This window comes from Equus quagga, chromosome 6 (assembly GCF_021613505.1).
Source record: "Equus quagga isolate Etosha38 chromosome 6, UCLA_HA_Equagga_1.0, whole genome shotgun sequence".
Taxonomy (NCBI): Eukaryota; Metazoa; Chordata; class Mammalia; order Perissodactyla; family Equidae; genus Equus; species Equus quagga.
The window spans coordinates 87,028,091-87,043,469 of NC_060272.1; the positions used below are offsets into that span (position 1 = coordinate 87,028,091).

General features: G+C 36.5%; 1 protein-coding gene across 4 annotated transcripts in view; it reads right to left on the reverse strand.

Moving 5' to 3' along the window:
* Positions 1–2,471: 2,471 nt before the first annotated feature.
* Positions 2,472–15,379, reverse strand: part of NAA35 (N-alpha-acetyltransferase 35, NatC auxiliary subunit) — a 103,887-nt gene continuing 90,979 nt past the window's right edge. For all 4 annotated transcript variants that reach the window (XM_046663920.1, XM_046663922.1, XM_046663923.1 and 1 more), the window contains exons 15-23: positions 14,789–14,855; positions 13,332–13,430; positions 12,486–12,664; positions 9,341–9,477; positions 8,418–8,485; positions 7,122–7,262; positions 6,600–6,722; positions 3,747–3,827; positions 2,472–2,877 (exon numbers count right to left, since the gene is read on the reverse strand). In XM_046663920.1, coding sequence (XP_046519876.1) covers positions 2,818–2,877; positions 3,747–3,827; positions 6,600–6,722; positions 7,122–7,262; positions 8,418–8,485; positions 9,341–9,477; positions 12,486–12,664; positions 13,332–13,430; positions 14,789–14,855 — 955 coding nt within the window. In that variant the 3' untranslated portion in view covers positions 2,472–2,817. The remainder of the gene's footprint in view (positions 2,878–3,746; positions 3,828–6,599; positions 6,723–7,121; positions 7,263–8,417; positions 8,486–9,340; positions 9,478–12,485; positions 12,665–13,331; positions 13,431–14,788; positions 14,856–15,379) is intronic.

The following is a 15,379-nucleotide window of genomic DNA, read 5'->3' on the forward strand; positions in this document are numbered from 1 at the left end:
ACTCTTGGAACTTGGCTATCCTAACTGTGTTCCTTGGGATCTCAGGCCATTCTTCTACATGATCCCTGAGCAATTGCAGCCCCCAAACAAGGCTTTAATTTACTTCTCTGCAGCCACTCAGACCTCAGTTCATCTCCACCCATGAATGCACCTTTCAGCTCCAGACCACACTACTTGCCATCTTCACTAGGATGTCCCAAAGACATCTCAACGTCTAAAGCAACCTTTATCCCTAAACCTACGCTGTTTTGCTTATGTAAGCAAATGGCACCATATCCATCTAGCTGCCACAGCCATAAAACCAATGAATCATCACCCCTGATTCCCACACAAACTCACCCGTTTACCAAGTCTCGTACCTCTTACATCTTTTGATTCCATCCACTTTCCTCACTCCCTCTGCCACTACCTTAATTAAGAACACCATTTCCTCCCAACCAGATTCCCTGCCTCCAGTCTGGCACCCTTTGGAACCAGTCGTCTTGGGCAAGCAGATCTGATTTGTCATTTCCCTGCATCAAACCTCTTTCAGTATCCGCCAGTATCAGACTAGAGTCCAAATTCATTAACTGGCTTCCTAGGTTCTGGAGGACTGGCCTCCCCCTCTCTCAGTCTTGTCTCTAATCCCTTGTTCTGCTCTACACTTTCATCAGCCGGCCACCACCTCACCTCCAGGCCTGCGCACGTCCTGTTTCTCTGCCTAGGACCCCTTTACCCGCCAATACCTCTTCATTAGCCTTTGAGGTTCAAAGAGATGCTGTCTCTGTGAATCTTTATGTGAGGTGATTCTCCTATACCAGCATACTGTATTTTCCCGAGTGCATTATAACTACCTGCTTGCTTGTCAGCACTCTTCACAAGGTTATACTCTGTGAGGAGGGAGGTCTTATTTCCCACGTCGTTTCTTATTACCTTGAATGACAAGAGTTCTAAAAAGTAGTAAAGTTTTAAAAAAGGGCAACTTTCTACTTTTCTGATTAGAAACCTACTGTTAAAAAAATACTAAAGCTACAGAAACGAAAACACAGGATTCTGTCATTAACATACACTAACAAATCTTTTGTTTTTCAGTGGATAATGGACTAACTTAGGGACACACTTTGCTCTCAAGACCTAGTCCTAAAAAGTAGCCTAGATGCTCTATAATTAGGCAGAACGGCTGCTCAGCTGCTCTCACGTACACTAGCTGAGCAATCAGATGTGTGGGTTAAGAATGCCGGAGCACCCCCTTAACTGGCCATGCGCCGTCGCCAAGCGGGGCCCTCGCTGCACTGATCCATGTTCCTCTTCCAACTTGACTTAGGCTCTCGGCTGTTGACCAAATCTTGCTGCTCCGTTATCCTCTCTGCTTTTTCTTTTGATTCTGTCTTTCTTCTATTGCCTATTTCCTACCATTTCTTTGCCTTTTTTGTTTAAAGCTTTCAGAAATTACCAGCCAGAAACAGTGCTGTTTTCCTTCTCAAATTAGATAGATAGCAAAAGGTAGACTTTTATCTCTTCATACTTTAAGTTCCTATTGTACAGGCTACTTTTTTTTCTTTCAAGACTTGTGGGTTCTGAAATTTCAGGATGCGTAATGGCTGTTTCTGGATGACAGAAGTTACCACTCTTGGGAAAGAGAGGAGCCAGTCTACTTCGTTAGCTGAGAAGAGAGGGGTCGGGAAAGTTCCTACTCGACAGTTGGCTCTGCTACAGCAGGCAAGATTCTGTCAGGTTACCTGCTTTAAAATATTTCCAGAAATAAAGTTTCAATATCACTTTTGCAAAAGAGGTGTCAAATCAGAGGTAAGATATTTGAAGCTCAGGACCCTTTGTACCATAGACCAGATACAAAACTGCTGCTAGTCTTAGGGAAAAGTCAGTTTAAGCCAGTCTACGTCATTCTGCTAATGGTCTTGCCCCTAAGGAAGACAAAAGGGAAGGCCCCAAAGGCTTGGACAGCTGCCACGGCAGCCAGAGACAGAAGAGCAGAGACAGGAAGAGGAATGAGCAGCAAAGGACGGGTGGGGCCTCTGGCACTGGGTCCTTGCAGGTACAGGTGGACTTAGGTCAATTTCCAAACCCAGAGGAGACTGGGAAGACCCCATCTGAAAACGTTTCACGGGTTAAACTGAATATGAAGTAGTAAACAAAAGGAGTCCGCCAAATTTAAACCTAGCCCTAAAATTAACAATCTACACATTCGTACCTTTTGAATGTCACTAGCAAACATGATGTGTAATCTTTTAAAAGTACCAAAAGTAACAGTTAAAGGATGTTTTTTAAAAACATCTACACTCATATAATTTAAGATATCACAACCCCCATGTAATTCAGTCTCCCTATGTAGTTTTAGAGGTCCCCCCAAAAATCTCTTTGAAATGTATTTTGCCAAACTCCCATACAAGTGTTAAAGAAGGCTAATTCGTGTTTGAACTACTCAAATGTTAAGAGTAAACACCTTCAGTTCTTAACATGTATCAACAAAGTAATACTGTTTTTAATCTTTTTTGTCAAGAAATTTATTAACCTTTACAAACACTATTTTCACTCAATCATTCATAAAAAATGATTTATGATTAAATCTGTAATAAAACCATAACGTTCATCAATGCATTCAAGACGACCAGTTTCACCCATGGAACATAATAAACCACTTTAAAACAGCAGTTTTCATTCACGTCATATAAGGCTGTCAAATTAAAAGTATTCCTTATAATGGGTCATCAGAGAAGTCCACTTCACTTCACGGTATGTGGTGAGACTGACGGGTGGATCCTCTAAGAGCAGACTCTGAAAGGAGACTCTGCCCCTCTACGGTCACTTTTTCAGTCTCTCTCAAACAAGTTTAACAACAGGAAAATATTTGTGAGCAGAGAAATCAAATTCAGGAGGAACCTGTAAAGAAAACCAGAAAGTCAATTAATGTATTAAAATATTCAGACAATGAACAAAAGACTTTTAATTTTAGAGTTTCTCGGGTTTTCAGAAGGCAGCACAAAAGAGATTCTAAAAAATTGGTTTAGTGACAAAAAAGGAACTAAGGTAGAAGGAAAAAAATGATCAGCTTATTCCTGGGTTTATGGAGGCCATTAGAAAACATGCTGACTAGCTGTTTTCTATCTTCAGAGAACAGTAACAAAGGAAAATGGATTTAAATTACAGGAGATTTCTTAGTTCCAAGGTCACTGATAGTATGGAGCAATGAAAAGAAAGGCACTGGTCAAGCAGAGCAGGAGATAAGAAAGTAACAGAAAAGCAATGGGAGGAAACAAGAGAGGTACGTATAATGGGCAAACATCCCCAAAAAGGCCTCAGCGGTTGGCCTCTTAACAGAACGCCGAACTTCTGCACCGAATGCTGATACAGCACTGATGACATAACGTTATGAAGGGAGCTTAGAGATCTTCCATCTCCTGAACCATTAAAAAAAAGTCTTTAATCACTGAAGCATTCACTTTCCTAAAGGCAGATGACTTTTTAAATAGCTCTCCCATAAATTTGTCTTTACACATTATCTTTTTTACTCCAAGTTATTCAGTAATTTACACATGGAATGGAAGGGTAGACTTTAGAAATTTTAAGTCAACAAAATCTCTAAGTTTCAAGGCAAAATGGCAAGCTCTAGTTTATTTTCTGCCACTGAACCTCTTTTAGTATGATTTTTATGAATGTTTAACTTCCTTTGTAATAATATTTATGCATTTTGTTGGGGGGGGAAGTTTTACAACAATTTAATACGATTATTTTCCCTACACTGTACTTACCTTAGATTCCTTTTTGTGTCCTCCCGCCAATAACTTCATAACCACAAAGTTGGGTTTGGCAACCTTTAAAATTCTGTTGACCTAAACAATGAGCAACATGAAGCTATCAAAACATAAAATTCATAATCAAAATGTCTTTATATTATAGATACTAATAGGAATTTTGCACAACAGAAGTGTTGATATTTTATTAAATAAAGGCAATTTAAAAATAAAAACATCAACAAACATCATACTTCTTTCAGTAACACAGAACTCTGTTTTTATCCACTCGGAAACACGAAGGGCTGCTGTATCCTGCTTTCATTAAAACAAGGGAACAGCAGGCAGCAAAGGCCTGCCAGATTAGCACAGCACGTGTCTGGGGCATGGACTCTGGAGTTAGGCTGCACATTTTCAAACTCCAGCTCTGCCACTTACTAACTAAGAAACCTCTGGAAGTTCTCTAACCTCTCTGTTCCTCAGTTTCTTCATCTGTAAAAATGTGGATAAGTTTACCTATCCCACGAAGATTTTTTGTGAGGATTAAATGAGTTAAGATATACTATGAGCTGAGAACCACACTTGTCAGGTAGTAAGTGTCCTTTAAGTGTTAACTGTTATTACTTGTGACTACCACTTGTCTAAAAGGCTTCACTTGAACACATGAAAAACAATGGAATGGAATATTGCATTTCTTTTCAGAGGGAGTAATGGGTAACCTGAAGAAAAAAAGTTCCCACTGCCGCCTTCTTGTTCACCTCTCTCTAGAAACACACACCACAAGTTCAGGAACTGCTCCTCCTCAGTTCCAGATCACACATCCACCTGCTAGACGACAGCTCCTTTTGGGCATCCAAGAGGCATGTCCAAACCTGAGCTCTTGACCTTCCCAGCCCTGCCTCCCCAGCTGCTCCTGGTCCACCTGTAGTGTTCCTCACATGACTCAATCCATTCAGGTGCTCAGGCCAAAAACCTTGAAGTCATCTTTCACTCCTCTTACCCCACATCCAATCCACCAATCAATCCTGTTGGCTTGACCTTAAAATACACAGAGAATGCAATCCCTTCTGACCCCCTCCACTGTCACCATCTCTCACCTGGGTTACTGCTATGGCCTACTAGTATATTTCTAGCACAGAGGTCAGAAGGATCCTTTAGAACTTAAATTAGATGGGGTCTTTCCCCTTCTCAAAACCCTCCAACAAGCTCACGCTCTTGTGCACCCCATTCCAGCACACCAGTCAGTCCTTGGCTGTTCTTCAAAAACTCCAGGCACACCCCTACCTGGCATCTTCACACATGTGGATCCCTCTGCCTGCAAGGCTCCATCCTGTAATGGGCACATGACTTGCTGCTTCTCTCTTCCAGGATTTGCTCAAAGGCCGCTTTATTTAAAAATGCCTAATCCCCTCCACCTGCCTACCTCCTGGAGCATTCACTATCCACATTCGTAGCTTGATTTTCCTTCAGAGTACTTATGATCCTCTGATAGACTATTATTTATTTGTTTACTTACGTACTGTCTGCAACCCATCACCATCCCCTGCCCCTAGGAGGGCAAGGATTTTTTTCCCACTGCTGGAACCTACCACAGCGCTGGATGGATACTAGGCACTCAACAAATATTTGCTGAATAAATGAATGAAGTCCCCTAAAAGAAATATGCTATTTATTATACATATCTTCCTCTAATTTTTAGACTTCTGCCCTTTTATTTTATTACATGATTATATATGGTTAAAATAGTCTCCTATAGCTGTTCCACAAGGCACTCAGCTCCCCTCCCAAGAAGCAAACACTGTTATTAATTCTTATATATCTTTCCGGAGATGTTATAATAAATACTCACCTTCTCCAATTGAAATGGCAGCAGACTATACACACTGTTTAGTACCTTGCTTATTAAACAACTTCTATCCTAAAGAACATTCCATTACAGTACATAAACCTTCCTTGTCCTTTTTAAGGCTGGGTAGTATTCTATTGTATGGTGTATCATAATTTATTTAACAGTCTCCTGTTGATGGATACTAAAGTTTCTTCATTTTTTTTGCTATTAGAAATTCTGCTGCAATGAATACTCTTGTACATTCATCACTCTCCTCACTTCCACCTGGACACATATATCCATAAGATAAATCCTAAGAAGGAGAGCTGCTGGGCCGAATGAAGCATCTGTGATTTTTGACAAATATTGCTAATCCACTCTTCCATGGAGGTTGTACCAAGATAGACTCCCCCAAAATGGTCTCTGTGTTACAGGTAACTCTCATGTACAGAATAAATGCATTTCAATACAATTAGGTATATAGCAAATTGTGAAAATAACAAAAGCCTGAATATTAATATTTTGCAAGTTCTAAGCTCTGTAGAATGATATCTCAAAATAGTCTTCAAAAACAATAGCCTTTATTTTAAATGGTCAAGTGGAATAAGGTGGTTTTTACTTCCTGTGCAAATTGACCAGGTCTTTCAGATTTAAGATTTATATAATTATATTTTAATCTAGTAAACTATAGACTAAAATAAAAAATTTTAAATGTTAACATTTCTGAAGTGTGGCCCAATCTGCATCCTATTTTTATTCTTCCTACTCATTATATGGTTCTAAGTCTTAATTTCTCTTTGTATTGATTTCTGAATTTACACCAAGAAGTATTTATGTTACTTCTTTCATCAAATATTTTAAGTCTGACAAAGCTAGATGAACAAAGCCATTTGAAATCTTTGGCAGAAACATGACAGGTTTCACTTATGAATACTATTTTTATTTCCTTTTAGTTCATTTTTATAATTAAACTGTCATCCAGCAGTAGGACATGCGCGTCTTGCCAAGCTCTTCCTCTGGAAATGCCGTGACTGCAGTTTTACCTCGTGGTCCGGGTTTGGGATGTTTTCCAGTATCATTTTTGCCTGCTGAAAGTGCTTACTAGCTGCCACATACAGTTCTGGAGACTGAGGAGGAGGGCTGTATTTATTGAGGTCAGACATTTCCTAAAAAGGGTTCAGAAATACTATTATCCAAAACATGGTTAACATGGAAAAAAACTCTAAAATACCTTTTTTAATTAAAGAATTCTACACTCACTATCCATCCATATACAGACACTGAAGTCTGCAAACACTCAGCATATGTCCCTATTTTTTCCTATGTAAGAGTCAATTCTTAACCTTTGTATGCTACGTCATATTATTCTCATACTTAAATAACAGTTAATGTGATGACTGCATCCAAAAAAGCCAAATAATTTTCACACTATTTAAAATTGCTATTTTATCATCACCTGTTCGTCTGGTCCAGTGAGTTTGACTTGACTACTTTGGCTAGGTGCAAACAGCACATCTCTCAGAAGCTCTAAGACTATTTTGCAATGACTTTTAACTCTAGTTCACCTTGAACTGTAGATAGTGCACTGGCGGTGGTGTCATTACACTGTTGAATGGAGCAAACCTGTGCTCATATCGAACTTGTTCACTATCAAGCTCAAACTTGGGTTTTCGTACTTTGCCATCCATGTCAAATGCTACCATGGTCTAAAGGAAAACGATGAGGAAAAAAGATCTATCAATATGCAAAAGTAACATCCTCATTAATACAGAATAGAAAACAATCAACTATTTACACAGAGCTAAAACAACTTAAAGCTCAGATATTAGAAATAGGAAGAGAAAAACTGGCTTTAGTATTCACTTTTATGTTATGTGCCATCTTTTTGGGTTTTTTTTTTTTAAGATTTTATTTTTTTCCTTCTTCTCCCCAAAGCCCCCCGGTACATAGTTATATATTCTTAGTTGTGGGTCCTTCTAGTTGTGGCATGTGGGACGCCACCTCAGCGTGGCTTGATGAGTGGTGCCATGTCCACGCCCAGGATTCAAACTGACAAAATACTGGGCCGCCTGCAGCAGAGCACTCGAACTTAACCACTTGGACACGGGGCCGGCCCCATATATGCCATCTTTTATACAAAAAAATTTCAAGTTCTAGTGTTTAACATATTACTATTTTTCCCAGGGACACTATACTACACGCACATCATTCTCCCATGCCTCGTGCTTTTACAAGAGCTTTGAAACCTTTAAGTAAAAGCTTCTGAAGAAACAACTAGCATATAATTTTTCTAAGAAAAGCATAGGTACTGTTTTCCAAACAGAAATCCATGTTCTGTTTTACCTATTTTAACATAAGGTGCCTCAAGCCATTTCTTGAAATGCCTGTGCGACTCAAGAGTGAGCACTCAGTGTCTCCAGAAAGTGCCTGCTCTTGCTTAAGCCATTCACTGTGGCGCCCGCCCTCTTCCTAATAAGACTCCTAAAAACGCCAAACCCCAATGCTTCCAAGAAACCTCTCCTGATCATGGGTCACAAGTAAACTCTCACTTCTCTTATTAACCTGTGTCACACCTATGTCACCTAGCCTGTCATTAACTAGGCACTTGAGACGATCAAATCTGATTAGAATTGGTATCCTGCAATGTACTCCATAAAAGATCCACACAAGGGTTCAAGTATTTGTTAAATAAATTAATAAAAACAACTAGACTCAGAAAAAAAGTAATTTTCAAGCAAATGGTTAGTAAAAACAAAGGTGAAATTAGAACCCGGAAAGAATCACAAAAAGAGTACACTTTAATTAAAATATATAATAGTAACAGTTAAAAAGCAGAAGGAACTTCATTTTCAACAACTTACTTTAAACATTCCAGCACACATGTTCTGATATGCCTGGCTCATTGTGATCTCTCGGCTCAATGGGCGAACTGTAATTACAAAGAAAATCACCCATACTCTTTTCTCCCTCCTCCTGAATTACTGCAGGAGAAAATCCAATTTAAAAAAATCTTTCTTAAAATTTCAAATAGTTTGTTCCTACAGGCTAAATTTTATGGACAAAATCTACAAATAATAAAATATAACTGAAAAGCTAAACAATAATTATGTTTCCCAAACAGCCAATACCATAAAATTTTAGTATTAAGTATTTTAACTTCTGAATTCACCACACCGCAACAACTTCTTATAGAGGAAACCCATAAACCCTGTCATTTAATGACCCACCCAAACTGTTGAAATCTGAAGGAAATACAAAGTAATATTTTGTAGTGATAGGAAATCTGTACCCTTCCCCGAGTGATTGATAGGCAGTCCCTTTGAAACATTTCTTTCTCCTCCGGCCTTGGGTGGTGGGCCGAGGCACTCTGTGAGCATCTTTCTGTGCCAACTAGAAGCACAACTCCAGATCCACCTGCCTCCTGTCCAAAGAAGATCAAAGGTCTCCTGCTGTCTTGTTCCTTAACCTATCTTGCTCCATGTAGCTACTTCTTGCCCTAAGGTCCTCTGATACATGGAATAGCAAAGAAGAAAAAGAAAAGCAAGAAAAGGAACCAAAAAGACTCATATCACTAATACTGGATTCAGTTTCCACCTTATACTTTCTAAAGAGAAGACGGGCGAGAATTAAAATATGACTAATTCACCCATTACAATGCACAGGTAGCTCTCCATCTACTTATCTGTAGAAATTAAAGTGCACTACGATTAAATTTAAAAATAATCCACGATTAATTAAATTAAATTAATCCATTTTTAAATTAAACAAAAATAATCCACAGCACCTTTCTTCTTTTTCTTTGTTTTTTTACTGCTCCGGCCTTTCTGCTGTTCTTCCATTATCCTTTCCTCTGCCATTTGAGAGCCATCAGCACGACTTAATGTCGACATCAACCATGCATAAAGGAATTCAGAGAGATACCTTAAAGGAAAGGAAATCCTGGTTAATGGCAGACGTCTAAATGACACAGCCTGACAGACACAAGTATTGGTACTAACAAAGAGATATTTTTTATAATTCTTTAAAAGTTTTTTTTTTAAACAAGATTATCCAATTAGATAGTTGATAGAGTAGATCTTACAAGAAACGAGCATTACAAATGACTAACTTTCCCTTTACTGTTGCCATACAATATTGAAAAATTTGTCTTATTTCCTACAATGATACGCATTTTACAACTTTTCAAAAGATTTCCTGATAATTATACATATATATAATTACAATTATATACACACATATAGCTGTGTAAATCAAATGAATGCCCATTAAACCGTTTTTACTATAGATCAGGACACATTTCACCTAAAACTATTAAGTAAATATTTTATTTTCCTATTAATGACAAAAGAAAGTAAATAAATACAGAAAAAATTTTAAAACGTACGCATTATACAAAATTATTCTAAAAAATGAAGAACATGCAGGCTTGTAATTTACTTGCGTTTGATTCAATAAATGAAATGTGAAAGATTATTCCACCAGATACTAATTTTTCAGAAGTTTAAACAAAATTATATTCCCTTAAGTTAGAAAAGCAGTTCAAATCAAGGATATGAATATATACACTTTATAATATAATCCATAATAAATAAAATTAAGGACCACTACAACATTAGGTAAAAATCAAAGATTTATAAGAAATTTTATTATGATCAAGTTCGAGTGTATAATGGCTATTTCCAAAATTTTCCAAAAATTTGTAAGGCAGGTTACAATACTAAAACACATACAAAAAAGAACATTTTACAGCAAAACAAAAACTAGTGAAAAGACACACCTGGAGTGACTTAGGTAGTATATTTTAAAGCTAAACTGAGCACTATGCTTCCTGGAAGCAAAAGCAAACTGGAAAATATATTTTTATTTTATTTAAAAAAGCATATAATTTCATTTTATATAATTTATAATTTCATTCATATAAATTCATTGTCAGGAAAATAATTCTTGACAATGAATTTAAGAAAAACATTTATTATAGTATCTTTTTATGGAATACAAATGAATTTCTTTTCCCTATCACACTACAAAATCTGAGGGTCTGTAATCTATCCTATATCTTAACTCAACGAGGATTTCTATAGGGAACTAATGCTGCCTTCCACCTTCAGACTACCTAACTCAAGGACAGATGAGTAAAGGGTCTCGCTGGCATGATTCAGGCCTTTCCTCTCAAACATCAGATATCTCAAAGAGCTTTTAAGTGCTTTATCAAAATTAATACACAATTCTATCTAAGAAGAGTCAGCGTGCTGATATTCTATACAAGCAGGTTCTCAGTTGGGATCTCTGGCCCAGCAGCAGTGCCACCAAAGAACCAGTTAGAAATGCAAATAATTAGGTCCTCCCCAGACCTTCTAAACCAGGAACTCTGTGGACAGAGCCCACTACATTGTGTCTTAATGTGCTTTCCAAGAGACTATGATGTATGCTAAAGTTTAAGAATCATTGTTTTCTGCTGCTGATTTTAAAAGGGTCCACATGCTTTAGGGATCATATTCATGAACAACGACAATGATTATCTTGTGAGACTGTAGAAGCCGAATCTGCAATTTTGAAATTAAAAAGCAGTTAAAACTAACATTAAAGTAGACCACAAGGGCACTTATAAATGGAACTAAAATCTCTTTCCTTAACAAGAAAAGAAATTAATCTTCTCAAGTACACAGGAGTATTTTCTAATTCTAAGTTCTAAATTTCTAATGGAGTATTTCTCTGAACATTATTATTTGCCAATTCTTTGTGCCAAAAAGCATATAAAAATTATGTCTTGAGAAATCAAGAGCACAAAAAGCTTCCAATTAGCTGCCTCACACCACGAAAGAACAAACTTGAGCATGTCCCCCTATAAAATGCCTGGTTTGTGTAGGAGTCTCTGTTATGAGTTATTAATAAAATGTATCTCAAGTAGCTGTAATAACACAGTTGATAAGAGTTATCTATATAAATTTTGGAGAATATATCAAATAATATTATCTCATATTACTATAATTGATGCTCAAATTCAATTTTCATAGCCAAGAGCTATCTGTAAAGAGCAGCCATGATAACAAAACCATGTCAACAGCATGGAAGAGCATTACTTTCCTTCCTTCACAGCAGTGACTCTAGGGAAGACACACTATCTTAATTACTAAGTTAAGTAATTTAAATATGAGTTAAAAAGATGAACTATATTAAGATCTAACATAATATACTAAACTTAGTTGTTTGTGATGGGCAACAATAGGTCATTATTATTTAAAATACCACCATACTTTGCCAGACTAAGAAGAGTTGTCAAGATAACTGAATTCATTAGCTCTCAATTTTCTTTACTTTCTGCCTGTGACAGCTTTTCCAAACCTAAAATATTCTCAAGTACCCCATTACTAGGTTTCTTTATCTCACCTCCAAGTGAAGGCAAAGAACCACTGTGCTAAGGATCATCTCTTATCAAGCCCTTCAAAGCTCCTGAGACAAATCCTCAGGGCCACAGTTTACAACAGATATGCTCCCCATGATAATCTTAGCCATACTTTCTTCTCAGAAGAAAGATGTGGTCCAAATTTTGAACTTTAATTCAGTTAAGTACATTCCACAGCTAGAACCTAGTGTCATGGAATTCACGGCAAAACGCGTGTTACTTTTTCTCCCTAGAAACAGATAAAAGCTCTTCAATTAATCCATTTACTTTGGAGCCACTTTTATTAGTAATTTTTAAATAAATATTCAAATGGCTGGAAAAAATATATTTGTACAGTGTCATGGCACTTAAAGATGTTCAGGATGAACTAACTCTAATTTTCAAGATATTTTTCACTTGTCCCACAACTCAAGTTAAAATACACTAAATGAAAAAGTACCCTGAAATTATGCTCTACCTTACAGATGCTCTCTCAGACCTTACCTATCCCACCCACCACCAATTTTAACTGAAATTGTTCTCTTACCAATATATGTAATAGTATTCGTGCATGCTGTAGAGTTCCAATTCAAAGCCACTTAGAAGATACTGTATCATAATTCGAAGGTTATGGTAAAGGACCCAGGTACCTAAACAGGCCAAATGTTGCCTTTGGGGTTCCTGTTTCAACAGCATAGTGTGAAGGGCTGCATCAACCTTCTCAGCCTATCACAATAAAATATCGTAACATTAACTTTCTTTATAAGGTAATGAGAGAATTATAAAAAAGTAAACAGCTAAAAACAGCGCCAGAAAACGTAAATCTCACCAGCTAAAGAATTCATACATCCAAGAATTCATTCATTCACACAAGTGCATTTTTGGTAGGTTTACATTCAAACTTCTCATTCCATAATGGATAATATTGACCTAGAAACTCCCTAAACCAAAAAGACATCCATTTCACAGGACCAAAACACAAACAACTGACTTCAAATCTTTAGTCATATTATCAATTAATCCTGCTGCTGCTCACAAATTACTTTAAGATTACTATATTTTTATTGTAATGTGAACTTGCTACAAAACTACAGTTCTACACATATTACAACTTATCTTGATTATCAAAAAAATAATTTAAGATATTCCCCAGGTTGGATTATTGTTCTCTTTCCATAAACCCTTTCTTTAGTCTATGTAACCGTCACATTTTAAGTGAAGAGGAAATTCACAATACTGAAAAATGAAATAGTCATTGAAATGAAATACTGTTTGAATCGAAATGAAATTAGTCATGAAACAAAAAATTGTTCCAAAGAAATGTTTTTACAAATCTGGTCAAGGTACCTGAATTGTTGAATTTTAGAAGGGAGGGCAACCGGTTGGCTCTTACCTCATCCTGCAAGGTGGCAAATTCTTCAAGAATATGACCGAGCTTATCTCTCTGTCGAGCCCTGTTATGTCCATGGATCTGAATAAGACTACAGAATGGCTGCAATACACATACAGTTTGTTAACCATCAATATGAGATTTCCTGATACTAAAGAAAATTAACATTACAAGTTTTCAAAATCTGGTTTTAAGGGGAAAAAAACTGCTGTGTACATAAGAATCATGCCTATGTATATCTTTTTACATAGTTATTTCTTTTTAAGGAACTCAACACCAGAATTTATCAATAGCCAGAGGAAAGTGGCTGATTATGAAACTTGGTTCCATGACAAAAATATCTTCCTTCAGTCTTTAGATATCTTTCTGCAATTTCAGGAGGACAGTTCCTTTTCTGTTTATGTCAAGCCAAAAGCCAATGTTTATGGCTGACATTTCTGTGCTGCTTTAAACATACCAGAATGCCTAATAATTATAAGGCTTAATAATGGCAAATACCTATAAACTCTGACTGAGGTTCTTCTATTTCTACTCTACTTATACAGTATTCTCACATAAAATATAACATTTCACATATAAAATATAACATTACACTAATCAGACAACAGACATGAATGGTAAGATACTCCGATTTAAGAAGAATTTTAAGATTCTTTAAGGATAATACTGTTTCACATTGTAGACTTTGACAGATACTATCTCATTTGATCAATAACCAGGCTATAAGAGGTACAGAGGTAGTACTAACATTTCACTTTTTAAAGACTGGGAAGATTATAGAAAAGTAAAGGGACATGCCTGATAATGATAAAATGCTAGTGATAAAAATAAAATCTAGTCTTTTATTGATTTTCCTTTCACTATATCATGTTGCCTTCTAAATATATATTTACTAACTGGAATTAGACCCCAAAGAGCTGTCTATGAAGAACTTAAAATTAAGTAAGAATGATTTATAATTAATTTAATCCACTACAAGGTTTGTATTTTTTCCTAATTATTTGTGATTTGAACAAAGTTTGTGATCTCATCTAAATTAATAATTTTAATTTTACTACAATCCTGTTCATGAAGTTAGTATAAAGTTAAGTGCTTGGGGGTGTTACACATATTCTTTGTTTATAAGGTCAAAAATAAGTCAAGTTTTGGGGTCTGTTTACAAAAAAATGTGATGACTGCTGTTTTCCCAGATGGGGGGTCATAACTTATCCTGTTTCTGTGGCCCCTGAGGGCTATAGTGAGAGCTCATCAAAAAGTTCCTCAGTGTCTAACAACTTGCTAGGAGACTATAGATTATGAAGCTATCCACTTGAGTGTAAGAGGAGACAGAAATTTCCTATATTCAGTGAAAATCATAAGAAATGTTAGATGAAAAAACAGAACAAATTAATGCTACTGAAGGAATTACAGCCCACCATTTTTAAAGTACCCATCACAATGATCCAAATTGTAGTTCTTACCCGAACACAGTGAGTAACAAAGGAGTCAATACAGTCCTTAGCCTGGTGATTATTATATAGGCAGCATCTGTAAGACAATATTCACGTTATTAAAATCAAACTATTTGGCCTACCAAAAGAAGCAGTGATTACTGTAGGTGCTACCAACACACAGGGAAGGTGGAAAAAAGAGAAAATGGAACCAAATATATTATTACTAAGTTGAAGAGTGCTAGCATTAGATTAAGAAATATTTCACTATTACTGTGTTGTTCACACAATAAATGTCTTATACTTCCAATTCCTTTCGTTCTCTATTTGGACAATTAGAGTCGGATACAATAAGATCAAATTAATGAGAAAGAAAATTCTAAAGCTCTTTTTCCTGACCCTATTCCAATATCATTTTTCCTATAAGTGATACCCTCGTGGTCTGTACACATAATAGTAATTTACAAAGAAAATACTAAAGAGAATTCTAATTTTTTCAAGATGTATCTACATTCCCAACCACTGGCCAGAATCATCGCATATACATCCCTCTGGCACCTCATTTTCTATCCTCACAACCTGGTTTCCATGTGGTGTTCCTTATCTCAGTTAACAGATTAC